The 13,971-nt window shown below is 37.4% G+C and overlaps 1 protein-coding gene across 9 annotated transcripts in view; it reads left to right on the top strand.

Moving 5' to 3' along the window:
* Nucleotides 1–13,363, top strand: part of phldb2b (pleckstrin homology-like domain, family B, member 2b) — a 43,997-nt gene extending 30,634 nt beyond the window's left edge. For 3 of the 9 annotated variants that reach the window (XM_056249051.1, XM_056249053.1, XM_056249056.1), the window contains 15 exons: nt 1,045–1,200; nt 2,234–2,344; nt 2,469–2,558; nt 2,863–2,997; nt 3,838–4,008; nt 4,439–4,615; nt 4,695–4,838; nt 5,458–5,563; nt 5,696–5,710; nt 8,320–8,518; nt 11,102–11,192; nt 11,536–11,682; nt 12,444–12,663; nt 12,740–12,825; nt 13,143–13,363. In XM_056249051.1, coding sequence (XP_056105026.1) covers nt 1,045–1,200; nt 2,234–2,344; nt 2,469–2,558; nt 2,863–2,997; nt 3,838–4,008; nt 4,439–4,615; nt 4,695–4,838; nt 5,458–5,563; nt 5,696–5,710; nt 8,320–8,518; nt 11,102–11,192; nt 11,536–11,682; nt 12,444–12,663; nt 12,740–12,825; nt 13,143–13,283 — 1,989 coding nt within the window. In that variant the 3' untranslated portion in view covers nt 13,284–13,363. The remainder of the gene's footprint in view (nt 1–1,044; nt 1,201–2,233; nt 2,345–2,468; nt 2,559–2,862; nt 2,998–3,837; nt 4,009–4,438; nt 4,616–4,694; nt 4,839–5,457; nt 5,564–5,695; nt 5,711–8,319; nt 8,519–11,101; nt 11,193–11,535; nt 11,683–12,443; nt 12,664–12,739; nt 12,826–13,142) is intronic. The other 6 variants (XM_056249059.1, XM_056249052.1, XM_056249054.1 and 3 more) reach the window with 5 other exon arrangements.
* Nucleotides 13,364–13,971: the final 608 nt, after the last annotated feature.

The following is a 13,971-nucleotide window of genomic DNA, read 5'->3' as shown; positions in this document are numbered from 1 at the left end:
ATGTTGTTCTGGCACCAATGGGTAAAGTCAGGGTTATATGATATTTTCATTTAATAAATTAATTTTAAGACAAAAATGTGTAAGATTTTTTTTTTTTTGCACTTGACAATATTAAGCACAAATTCACATTACTGTAATCTAAAATCTAATTTGCATATTGTAATGCATAGGGTCAAAAAATATTTTTAATGTAATGTTTTTCTGCATTACAATATACATATCTCATATTGCAAAAAAATCAAAAATCATGTATAAAAGAAAAAACATATGTGTGTATATTTTCTTCAAATTAATGAAGATGGTGTTTTCCATACAATATTGTAATGCAGAAAAACATTACATTTAAAGATTATTTGAATTCACTGATATAAGAGTGATATACATAAATTACTTTCCAAATAAACTAAATTTAGTAAATTAAATTATTAAATTGTTAAATTTCAATATTGAGAGATGGTAGTGGGTGCTTAATTGTCAGGAAGATAATGTAACAATGTTAAAAATCTACAAATACAATTTCATGTTTGTCCCAGACATGTTATTGACAAGTTTCATTAGATTCACCCTGATAGGCTGATGCACATTCTCTGGTTGTGACCACATAAGCTGTTAATTAAGTTATAGGGAAGGAACAAGGTTATTTAAAGCCGGTGGGTCTTGAATGAAAGTGTAGAGTACGGTAGCTGTTTCTGTAACAGAGTGGAATGGCTGCTGAGTTTCTGTGTCGCAGAAAGTCATGTTATGTGAGTGTTGACGTGATTGATCTCTAAAGGTCAGTGGTCACGGGTGAAAGTTGTGGCTAGTCCTCTGTTCACTGGCATGTGGCGGCTGAAGGCTTGTTTGGTCTGGTTCCAGCAGAGTGAAACTTTAACCCCTGTCTCTCCATCCCCGGGGAAGGTGGTGGAGCAGAGGGGATTTGGTGTGAACTGTTGTTGGTTTCTTTGAGGCTGGTTGAACTGTGGGTGTATGACAACTTCAATTCCTTTCCACTTTGAAGATATGGATCTAGCACAAATGTAGACGGTCATATTTTTTGTGTATCAGGATGCAGAGACGCTAGAGGTGGAGACCAAGCGTTTTGAAGACCTAGAGTTTCAACAGCTGGAACGAGAGAGTCGTCAAGATGAGGAGAAAGAGACTCAGACTCAACACATTCTCAGGGAGATCGCAGAATACCAGCGGAGCACCGTCACACGCAAGGTGAGTTTCCTAGATAAGCATTCATCAGCCTATTGGTGCCTTCAAGTCATCCTGAGAAGTTCTTTCTTGTGATTTACTTATGAGTAAGAACTTTATATGTGTTTAAAAGATAATGAGATTTGGGACTTTTTCTCTTATTGACAAACACTGGAAGATTTAATCCAGCGAAATGAAGAGCAAAAGACGTGCATTAGGTGTGTAATTGCATTTTAGCTTTTTAAGTTTGGGGTCGGTAAGACTTTTTTTAATCAATTTGAAATAAGTCTCTTATGCTCACCAAGACAGCTTTTATTTTGATCAATAATACTGTAAAAACAGTAATATTGTGAGATATTATTACCATTTATAATAACTGTTATCTATTTCAGTCTATTTTAAAATGTAATCTATTCCTGTAATGGCAAAACTGAATTTTCAGCATCATTACTTCAGTCTTCAGTGTCACATGATCCTTCTGAAATCATTCCAATATGCTGATTTGCTTCTCAAGAAACATATCTTATGTTAACAGTTAACAGTTGTGCTGCTTAATATTTTTGTGGAAAATGTGATTAAAAAAATGTCAGGATTCTTTGTATAGAAAGTTCACAATAACAATTTAACTTAATTTTTTTTGTAACATTACAAATGTCTTTACCATCAATCTTTTCCTATTTATTAGTTTCTTTAAAAAAATCTTACTGACCCCAAGCTTTTGAACAGTAGTTGTAGTTTTACCATTTTAGTGCTACCACAGAGAATGATGGGAAATGCAGTTTTATCACAAGCCTGTCTCTTCTTAAAGTGGCAAATGAGTAATATTTTCTGGCCAGATTTATAGTTATCTATCAACTGTACACAAACTGAGTACAAACTACTGTATATTGCACTGTCAACATTCACAAAATGAATGTAAGACTAAAGGAACTGATACCATTTAGCTTCTACCATGATTCTCTATTTGACTCATCTTTAAAATTGGGACTTAAACAAAATCTGCATTTTAAATGATCATTCATTTCCAACACGTCCAACACATGTGTGACACCTTTAGGAGAGGCTCCTGGCCCTGAAGAAACAGTGTACACAGATTTCCCAGCAGGCTCAGAGGGACAAGGACAGCTTTGTGAAGGAAAAGAACAATCTTCAGATGATGCTACAGCAGGTCTGTCTTTGTAATATCACCATATAGCCATGCTACAGTATTTTTGGTTCCTTTTTTGTACCCTTAATTGAAAATAATTTTTGGTGCTTCCGAACCATGACAGTCTTTCTTGCTTTTTTTCCAGGAAAAGGAGAATCTTATCAACTTGGAGAAGAAATATTCCGAGCTCACTGGGGCATTGGGTTTCCCTGTCAGTCCCATCAGTATGAAAGAGGTAAGCCTGATAGGATTGTGTCTTGTCAGTGTATTTAAGGCAAATCTTCTTTGTCTTGACATGGACTATGGCATCCTCTCTTGGACTACACATGTGTTATGGGCCTGAGCACTTCAACCATGTGTGGCTGCCCCAAAAGGTTACTATAACACAATGAACTATAGTAAATAAGGAAGTCTTCACTTTGATTGCTTTTTCGCCCATGCCCTTATTACAACCCTTGCAACCTGGAAATCTTTAGTTGCAGAGAGTTGTTTGTGTTTCGTCACTGTGGAAACGGGGTCTTTTCCCCCCTGTATTCCAGGACTGCTTCCAGTTGGCTGACGTGTGTCCGCCACATAGTGAATTTTGCCATGCCCACAAAACCCTGTCTCCACTTCCTGCTGACCTGCTGATGTTTTATTCTCTTCTTTCCTCTCTTTCTATCAAAAACGCTGAGGTAACGCACTAGCAATGTGCATGCAAGATAATGTTTGTTGCTCATTTCCTGATTTCCAAAATACCTCCTAACATGCCACTTCTCTGGGTAGTTAAGATTAATAACGCTCTTGATATTGAAAGTAACATCCTAATTATTTCCTCTTTTACTGTTTTATCAATGTTTTAAATTCCTATAAATTCCATTTGTTTGGATCCTTTAAAGAGGTAGTTTACCCAAATCATTAACTGAATGACTTTCGTCTACTGTGGAACATTTAAAGAAGTTATTTTGAGAAGATATTTTGAAAAACAATTTTGGTTACCATTGACTTCCATTGGATGGACATAAAAAACTTTGGTTACTCTTTGTTTTAAGGTGACGTAGTTACATTGTACTCAGATAAGTACTCAGTAATATTAATTAACTACATGTGGAGTTATTTAACTTACTATAGAGTTAGGGTTTGGTTTAGGGATAGTTACTTAATCATGCATAATTTACTGTTATTACTATAGTAAGTACATGTAGTAATGAGTAACTACGTGACTTTAAATTAAAGTGTAACCAAAAAATTTTCTGAAAATATCTTCTTTTTTGTTCCACAGTAGAAAGTATATCAGGTTTGGACCAACATGTGGGTGAATAATGACAGAATTTTCATCTTTAGGGTGAACTATCTCTTTAACATTAACTATATTTATTTATTTATTTACATTTTAATTGAAATTAAAATAAAAACATTTTATTTTAGTGATTCATCTGTTATTCATTTGCTTATTAATCAATTTAACCTCCTTGAATGTCTTTCTTTTCACCCCCTTACCTCTCCCCCCATTTTCCGAATGGTTTGTTCCACAGGGCTATGTTACAGTCACTGAGATCAATGAACTGTACTCTCAGCTGGGGGTAGACCCCACCCGAGCCCCCCTCCCCACCAAAACCCAGTCCTCTGACGCCCCTGCAACAGGGACTGACTCCAGCCCTGACCTCAATCCTTCAGAGAGCACTGCCCCACCAGGAGAGGGTGAGGTGTGTGATCAGGATGGTTTATATGTGTTCGAAATTCGAAATTAAGCATATCCAGGATTTAGTTGCACATGCCAAGTACTGGAAACATTGAGTATAAGGTCATGTTACATGGTCACTATGTGTGTGTGTGTGTGTGTATATAAATATATACAATTTGAATCCCTTTCTCTTTGACTTTTTTATATTAAAGAGGTCATATCATACTACTATAATTCTTATAACTATATAATATAAGAATTTGTCCAGATCTCAGGATGAGCTGGTTTTCCATCTTAGTTTTAATGACTATTTTTCTGCTTTTTTTTTATTGTAAAACATTAGTCAAATAATTTTTCCATAATATGACCTCTTTAAACCAACTATACTATCGGTCTACCTTCTTCTGGCATCCTTATTTTCTGATTTTTCACTTTTTCTCTCTTTGTCAAAGCTCTCACCCTCTCCCTGTCCACTGTCCTCCACCATCCCTTCTTCCTCTTTCACTGCATGCTCTCGTCCCAACCCTAAACCTCCCTCTGTGCACTGGCCTGAAGACATGGTCACCTTTCTCAACCCTTCTCCTCCACCTCCTCCTCTACCTGCCAAAAAACAGCGCCGCCACAGGCAGGTAAACCTTGCGAGTGCGTATGTACATATGAGTGCAATTATCAAATTACATTTCTTACCTTGAACCTTCTGTTCCTCAGCATTTCCGCACGCTAGAGGAAAGAAAACGGTACGGTAAGGAAGGCGGAGCTCATCTGAGTGGCACTCTTCCTCGGAAGAAGACCCAGGCCACCATAACCCCACAGTTCACCTGTGCCACCCTGGGTCGTAACATACCCTCTAAAGTAAGAATATGTTATACATTTACATACATACATAGAAGTCTCTAATGTGTGTTTTAGGGCATGTACATATAGTGTGTTTTAGTCTTAAAGGTAAAGTAGCCAAAATCAACCCAAGGATCAAATAAATAAAATTCATCATAACAAACTAAGTAAATACGTATAAAAGGGGTGGGTGATATACTGAATATGTACTATATATTCAGTATTTTGTTTGCAATTATAAAATATATCCAATATTTGTGAGTGTCGCATTGATTTTACTCTTTATTTGGCCATTAAGTTTTCCAAAGCCTGGCTGGTTTTCTAACAAATGTGTAGTAACTTTTAAGTTCCTGACCTGCTTTAAAATGTTTTATTAAAAATATATTGTTGTTGTGTATTATTGTTTTGTTATATTGGTGCATTTAAATAAAAAGTTTTATATAATCCTTCCTTTTTTATTTAGTAAAAAAAAAGGTCGGAAATATGCTTTTTTGTGTATTTTTCTGTTTTACTGCTTACTTTAAACATTTTACTAATATAATATAATATCATGTAAAAATCGTACCCACCTCAAACTTTTGAATGGTTATGTATGTTTGAAGTAAAAGCCCGCTCTAACATCACTCCCTGTGTTTAGTCTCATCCACCTTTAGCTCAAAGCTCTAGCTGTGGGAGCGTGTTGAATCGAGCCCTTGCCATCTCCCCTAAAGAGACACACGTGGATACACACCGCCTGCACAAGGGTAGGGCTCTCCACCTCATACACACACTGTTTAAAATATACAGTGTTATTATGTAGCATTACATCATACTCATCAAAAGTGGTGCTTTAGTCAAATGTTGCCTAATCTTGGATTACTTTCTCTATCCTGCAGGCAAATCTAAGAAAGGTACAGTAGTCTGCCTACTAGATGTGCCTGTTTGAATTTGCATTCAAATAATGTCAAAGTCTTTTGGCATGTCCTCTCTGGTGAAGAATGTCCTCCTTTGGGGGACATTCATTGCATCAGTCATTGGCTGATGTCAGCCCCTGTCTCAATGCTTTTTAACAAGTCTGGTCTTACTGAAATGGAGAAACCTGTAGCATTTCTTCACTTTTGTTAACCAGCGCCTTTTATGGGTCTTATTGTATGAGGTTGAATCTTGTATGAAATAAAGCTGCTATTTTGTACATATTACTAAGGCATGAAATGATTTATTTCATACAATGGTATTTTGTTATTTTAGTCATTCAGTTCTGCATGATTGGGTGTTTGTCTTCAGTCATTTTGTTTTCATTTTATTTCTATTCATAGACTCTAATTGTTATGTCACCCTGCCGTTTATGGACTACAGGGCTGATGGTGGGTGTTTATGGGTATTTTGGCAGGAATGAGGCTTCTATAAAATTCCTCTGCAGAATGCACAAAAGCCATATTCACATTAGTGAAATTTTGTCTAATGTGTAGCATTGTATGAAGCACAGCTCACACAAAATTCACTTTCAAACCAAGCAGATTTCTTTTGGTCAATGCAGGAAATCCGTTTTACCAAATGGAAACCTGTTGCGAAATCTCCACAGTGAAATCTTTCGCCCTCACACGAAATTTCCAATCGTATGCAATCAAATTACTGGATTTATTTATTATATAATTATATAAAAATTCGCTAACCAATGGTAAACGATTTTCAACTAAAAATGTTTTAATGCATTTCATTTAACAGCATTTTGGGGGCCTGAAAACGCACTTTTGAAAACCGGTTTCAATCGGTTCACATTATTGACTCCATGTAAACTACAAAAACGTGAATTTGTGAAAACTGTGGCATCATGCGTATTATGTGTTCAGTCTATAGGCTTGTAGTTTTTCTTTACTAAGTAACATCACCATCTACTGGCCTGGCAGGATAACACAGCATTTTTAGTCGGTTTCATGAATTCGTGTGAACTTTGTCGCCTGTACATGAAAACGCAAAGGAAAAACGTTTTTAGTACATTGTTTTCCTGTAAACGTACCGTTAGATTTCTGAAATATATAACTTTGGGCTTCATCAAAAACCCAGTATGCAACAACTCGTAGTGTTGTGTAGTAACGCCAAATTAAAACTCTCTGGACCATCAAAACAAGCAAATCAATACTTTAATTAAAGTGAGTCTGCCTTATAAGGCATTGATGTTCTCAAATAGAAGGTTTTTATTGCAACTGGGTGGAAACTTTTTGTATTTATTTTTGTTTTGTGAAGATAGTGAAAGAATGTTGGGAAGATGAAAAACAGGAAATGCTTCCATTTTATTTTAAGTCAAATATCTGCATTCCTTTTCAACCTGACAAGTACAAATGTGACCCTTTTCTTTTTAATTTGATAATGTTAATACACTAAAGCTATGTGATGATATGTGAGAATTATGACTTTACAAATGTAGGTGTAAAAGCTTGTTTGTGTTTTTGGATGGTTTATCTGAAGGTCCCCTGGGTAGGATCATCAGAGGCGGGTCTCTGCTCTTTCTCGCTGTGTTTGATGTTATCAAGTTGTAGGGGAGTTGAGTCTCATCCGCTTCTAGCAGTACTAGATGTCCTACTTACCAGTTCCAGGGACAGCAACTAAATGGATATCAAGTGCAAATATATCAATCCATCTTTTTATTCTGGATTTATAGCTGAAGAAGGACATCATTAGGGGCTTGGGATCCAATCTGTGAATCAGAGTAAGGTATTCTCTCACATACACTACCGCTCAAAAATTTGGGGTCAGTTTTTGAAAGAAGTCTCTTATGCTCAACAAAGCTGCATTTATTTGATAAAAAATACAGAAAAACAGGAATATAGTGAAATATTCTAATTTAAAATAACGTTGAACATTTTCTATTTGAATATATTTTAAAACGTAATTTATTCCTGTGAAGCAAAGCTGAATTTTCAGCATCATTACTCCAGTTTTTAGTGACGTGATCCTTCAGAAATCTTTCTAATATACTGCTTTGGTGCTCAAGAAACATTTCTTATGATCAATAATATTGAAAACAGTTGTGCTGCTTAAGATTTCTATAGAAACCATGATTCGTATTTTTCAGGATTCTTTGACGAATAGAAAGTTCAAAAGAACAGCATTTATTTGAAATAGAAATATTTTGTAGTGTTATAAATGTCTTTGCTTTCACTTTTGATAATTTTAATGCATGCTTGCTGAAAAAAGAATTTAATTTATTAAATCTTACCCCAAACTTTTGAACAGTAGTGTAGGGTGTCAGGATATTTTTGCACGGTGGCTGGTCTTTGTGAGCACAGTGAAGGGGCCCAGGGTGCCCTGGGCATTGCCCGGCCAGAGGACACTAAGCTGGACTGCAGGGATGGAGAATCTGCTCCTGGGAGTGATGCTGCACTCTCAGGTAAAGCAGAGTTAGCCCTGAACACAGGCAGGAGGACTCCTGAGATGCTTGATATTAAATGGTGCTTCTCCACAATGTTCATTACTGCTGAATAAATTCTTGTTTTCTTTCATTGGTTGGTTTGTGTCTTAGGGCACAGTCAGCAGCACATTGGCGAGGAGCACCGAACGAGGTTGAGTGATATCGGTGGCCGCGCGTCCTCCCAGAACAACGTCTACCTAGACTCCTTTGGTTACCAAGACAACGGTCGTGCCTTCGACACACTGAGTATGGACAGCTCGGACAGCATGGAAACCAGCATCTCCGCCTGCTCGCCCGACAATGTCTCCAGGTGAGGGAGCAATTCAAGGATTTTTGTTACTGATTCTATCTTGGGATATGTGTGTCCTCGAAAGTTAGATAAATCTGACAAAACCTTTGTTTGGTGGCATCTGGGTATTTTTGGAAAAATGATTCATATGCTATATATACTGTAAAAAAGTTGTAAATAAAACAGATTATTGGAATACATTTCTCTACCTCAAAATTTCATGTTTAATTCAATGTGTTTCTTACCATTTCTTTGTAATTGTTTGAGATTTACTCAAATTTCTATGCCGATTTTTTTCCTTTAAATATTTGGGGTCAGTGGATGGTAGTGTATATGCATGTATATATATTAAATTAAATTAAGTAAATTAATACTTTTTTTTAGCAAGGATGCATTAAATTGATCAAAAGTGACCATAAAGAGATTTATAATGTTACAAAGGTGTTACATGCATATATATATATATATATATATAAATGCTGTTTCTGCTTATATTCTATTTAAAATTTTAATAACATTTAACAATATTACTTTTCTTACTGTAGTTTTGATCAAATACGTAGATGCAGCCTTGGTGAGCAAAAGAACAAAACATTTTTTAATAAAGATAAAAATATAAAGACTATTTATATGAAAACAACAGAAGTCTATGCTATGTGCCCATTTAGATAGTGTGTTTCCAGACCTACAGACGGATCATATAAACTCATGACACAAACCATGTCTTTGTAATCGAAAACATCTATGCAGTTTCTATTGTAGTTCAAGCCAAGAGTTCTGTCTGGGGTTAGGGGTACAAGGAATAAAATACTGAGGACAAGGGCAATGTATGAAGAAAGAATAGAGAAAGAAAGACTGAAATCCAGTATTTGAATGCTCAGGTGGATGTTCTTGTGTAGGTTACCATAAACCTCAAATCTGTTTGAGAGTGACTAGTTAAAGACTTTAGTGAAAAGACTTTGACAAATGAGACCACATGAGGGCATTTCTCAAAGCGATGTGTGTTTATGTTTTATGCGTGTGCACTGGAGGCTTGTGTAATTTGAGTGGTTTGCTTGAATAATGTGAGTTCTGAGGGGCCCGAGAAGGACCGTTGGTACCCCCTCCTCTGCTCCTGGGATAGATCCACTCAGGTTACAGCAGGAACAGTTAGAGGAAACAGATTCAGGGTTTTTTCCCCCGAGTTTGAATGTAATCAGACGCAGAGCGCGGGTTCGGACTGTTCTTGGGTCTTTGTATGTTCCACTTCTCTCTGCTGGATCTTTGGGTTCTAAATCAGGAATGACCTCCGTTCATCTCCGGCACCACTGGTAAGATACCATAAAGATGAAAGAACTCTTTGATGAAGGACATGAGAGGAATAAAATGTGTCCAAGTGAATAGAAAAAAACGCAAATAAGGTGGCCAGATGTTACCGGCGCTTGGTGATCAGAAATAATTATATTTATGTTTTACTTTAAATCTGTTGTCCACAAAATGCTTGATGGGTTTGTTTTGATTTGCATTTTGGATCATCTTTGAATTGTATCTTTAAATGTAAATTAACCAATAAAACTTTAAAAGAAGACTTTAAAAGCTTTTTTTCAAACTATAAGAACAAGAAAGACTTCTCTGTCATGCATGCAGAGGCATCTTGTTAATGATTGACAGCTGTCCATCATCAGATTAAAATATCAGATTAAACCATTCAATTTCAGCTTTAGACTCAACCATGCAAAGCATGCTTACAGAAACATCTAGAAAAAAAATGCAATTGTACATGCAAGACTGGCACTGTAATTTAAAATTTAATCTGACAGCTATGATGTCATCAGAATTCATTTAGGGAATTGCAATTGGTCTTCCTTATGTTCATTTGCATACCGAATATTGATTGGTCTTATTTTTTCTTACATCTGCCTAACCATCTATAGCCACCTTTTAAATTATGTGTTGCTTTTTATGCACATCCGACAGAAAATAAGGCACGCTGAGTGCATTTCATTTATGCAAAACAAATTCAGCTTAAACTTTGCCCTTTTCTTGTGTGGTTTGCATTGCAAGCACTGCTATTTTCTTCATGCAGATATAGTTAGAAACATCACAAAGGCATCTGTTACTGGAAAGCTTATTGTTTTTTGGGGGGGAATGCCAGTATATGACAAATGGGATGGTAGCATATGGGGTTTGACATGGAAGAGGATTCCCATATATTCTTTACAGGTGAAGGTTTTAGGGATAATATTGAGGAGCCAAGCGGTGAGGTGAAGTTTGTAGGGGAAATTTAGAGTTTTACAGGAAGGAGGGGCTGGTCAGATCTATTCCACGTGTTCTTTTTGAAGTCTAAATGTAAAGCATCAGACGTCAGACTGTGGGCCGCACTCTCAAGCTCTCTGTGCCTGGATTGTTAATGTGTTCCAGTGCCGACCAGGTTTATTGGTTCCTTCTGTGTTCTTCCGCATATATACATGCATGCCAGTGCACATACGTCATGTTTACATTTGCAAGTGTATGCATTCTTCTCGCCATAGGTAAAATGTTTTAGTGCCCGGTTTGGATTTTTTGTTGTTGTAGCGTTCACTCTGAGAAGTGAAATGTAATGCCTCATCTCATATTTTTCGACAGCGCCAGCACCTCCAACGTTTTGAAGATGGAGGAGATGGAGCGTCTTCTCCGGGAGGCTCAGGCAGAGAAGCACCAGCTCATGGAATACAGGGTAATGAAACGGCCACACAAACCTGCCACTTCCTCCTAGAGCTGACATCAGGTTCACAGTCCAGTGTTTCAGCACGCCATAAACCCACATGAACCCCATTTGGCTTCATGGATATTAAACCGTGAGCTTGTTTGCTCTGTTAGAAGTTTTCCGGTCAGCCATGAACAGCAACTAATTCGGCTTGAAATGCAGGAGGAACACTGTGGGAATCGAGTCGTTCTTCCTGTTTCTGATGTTGTTCATGGGAGTTTATGCTGGAACGGACAGTACTAATTGTGTGCAGCTATAAAAAGAAACTCGTTTGGGAGCATATCTGTACAGTACGGTGTCATTTGTGTTTCAGGAGAGAGAGATGGAGAGCAAGAGCAGGGCCCTTGAAGAGGAGAGGAGACGACGAGAAGAGCTAGAGAAACGGCTGCAAGAAGAAACCACCAGGAGGCAGAAACTCATTGAGAGAGAAGTGAAACTGCGCGAGAAACAGCGAGTACAGGTGAGTGCTGTGATAAGACATGCATCGCTATTACTAGTGCTCATGTTTAGGGTTAAAGATAAAACAAACGCCTAACCTGAAATATTAAAGAGTTAGTTCATCCAAAAATTACAATTCTGTCATTAATTACTCATCCTCATGTCGCTACAAACCCGTAAGACTTTAATAGTAGTAGTTGCGTAGGCTGTCAATGGAGGGACAGAAATCTCTCAGGATTCATTAAAAAGATCTTAATTTGTGTTCTGAAGATGAACAAATGTCTTGCTGATTTGGAACGACAAGGGTGAGTAATTAATGACAGAATTTTAATTTCCTTAAACTTTTTGTAATTTGCCCCGTTGCATTTTGTGACATGCGTGATAACCAAAACCACATAAGAATACCCTAACAACGACATAACAAAATGCTAAAACACATAAGAATGCTCTAGCAACTACACAAAAACATGCTAAACTCTCAGAACACTTTGGCAACTACTTAAGAATACACTAGCAACTGCTCAACTTGCTAAAAACCCTCAAAACACATTCGCAAACACATAAGAACACCCTAGTAACCACATAGCAACATGCTGTAACACTAGTAATAACACATTAGCAACTACATAACACTGTAGCAATTGCACAAAAACATGCTAAAACACTCAGAACACATTAGTAACCACATAAAAACAGACTAGAAAATGTCAAAACCTAGTTTTAGATTGATTTATGCACAATAAAAATGGCTTCCCTGTAACGTCCTACATGTCCCCGTCGCAGTCTCGTCCATTGACACGCTACCTACCTGTAAGGAAGGACGACTTTGACCTTCGTGGCCACATAGACTCGGCCGGCCACAACACAGAGACTTGTTACCACGTCTCCATCACAGAGAAAACCTGCAGGGGTTTCCTCATTAAGATGGGCGGCAAAATCAAAACCTGGAAGAAGCGCTGGTTTGTCTTCGACCGTAACCGCAGGACTCTGAGCTACTATGCAGGTCAGATGATTACTCAAGTTGATCGATTCACAGTCATGATATCAATATTGACTTTTTGTACTTTTTATGGTTTCAGATAAACACGAGGCCAAACTGAAAGGAGTGATTTATTTCCAGGCCATAGAGGAAGTGTATTACGACCACTTAAAAAGTGCCCACAAGGTACTTTTCCTCTGCTGCTGATACTTATGAATATAATGAGCTTTATATTTATATTTAAAATATTAATAATTTACTTTGATTTTAAATAATAAATTCTTTAAATGTCTGCTATAAGACAATTGCATGTTGGGATGCTGCCCCCTTGAGGCCAAACTGTAATCTTCAGTATCTCTCTCTCTCTCTCTCTCTCTCTCTCTCTCTCTCTCTCTCTCTCTCTCTCTCTCTCTCTCTCTCTCTCTCTCTCTCTCTCTCTCTCTCTCTCTCTCTCTCTCTCTCTCTCTCTCTCTCTCTCTCTCTCTCTCTCTCTCTCTTCTCAGAGTCCAAACCCTTCCCTAACATTCAGTGTGAAGACTCACGATCGTGTCTACTTCATGGTGGCACCGTCTCCTGAAGCTATGAGAATATGGATGGATGTTATCGTGACAGGGGCGGAGGGATACACTCAGTTCATGATTTAGATGTCTGCCACCAGGGAAATAATAATATGTGCAGTGTGTGGATTTAAAAACCACTGGACCCTTTCACATGCTGGTTTCAGTATTGACTCCTTGACTGAACTTATGTTATTAGTTTTGCGCTCGTATCTGTTTTTCTATCTCAATCCACAGTATTGAAGCTGCATTCGTATTTTTTTATGCATCATGAACTTTTACTTGGCGGTCCAGATAATGGAATGGAGCACATATCCTATAATTTTGTGTGTATGTTTGTGCTTGTGTCTTTAGGTATTTTTTCCGTCCGTTTGTGTAAAGAGAGAAAGACGTGTTAAATGATATTCAGTGCCAATGTGCCAAGCTGTGTGTGGTCTGTTTGCTACTTTGTGTGCAGGGCCTCAGGGACACACACATTATGATATAAACAGCTGTTCTGCCAAAGATGAAATTCACACTTACCACACGCTATAGAGTTTATGTATAGATGCGTGTGTTGGTGTTTGCCACAGTGCCTTCAGTTCTATATTATACTGATATGCCTTTATACTCAACATTTAGATTAATCGAAGGTGCTATAAGACATGTATTTGTGCTATTTAAAGCTAATAGCACAAATTAAAGCTATTTTAACACTACAGTTATCCATTATAAAAGTCTCACAACTTCCAAAACATTAAAGCTGCTTCCTGTTCAGGTATTACACCGATTCAAA

Source organism: Rhinichthys klamathensis, unplaced genomic scaffold (genome assembly GCF_029890125.1).
Source record: "Rhinichthys klamathensis goyatoka isolate OS25496 unplaced genomic scaffold, OSU_Roscu_1.1 h1tg000059l_1, whole genome shotgun sequence".
Lineage (NCBI taxonomy): Eukaryota > Metazoa > Chordata > Actinopteri > Cypriniformes > Leuciscidae > Rhinichthys > Rhinichthys klamathensis.
The sequence above is the reverse complement of the archived record's forward strand: the minus strand, read 5'-3'. Positions and strand labels throughout refer to the sequence as shown.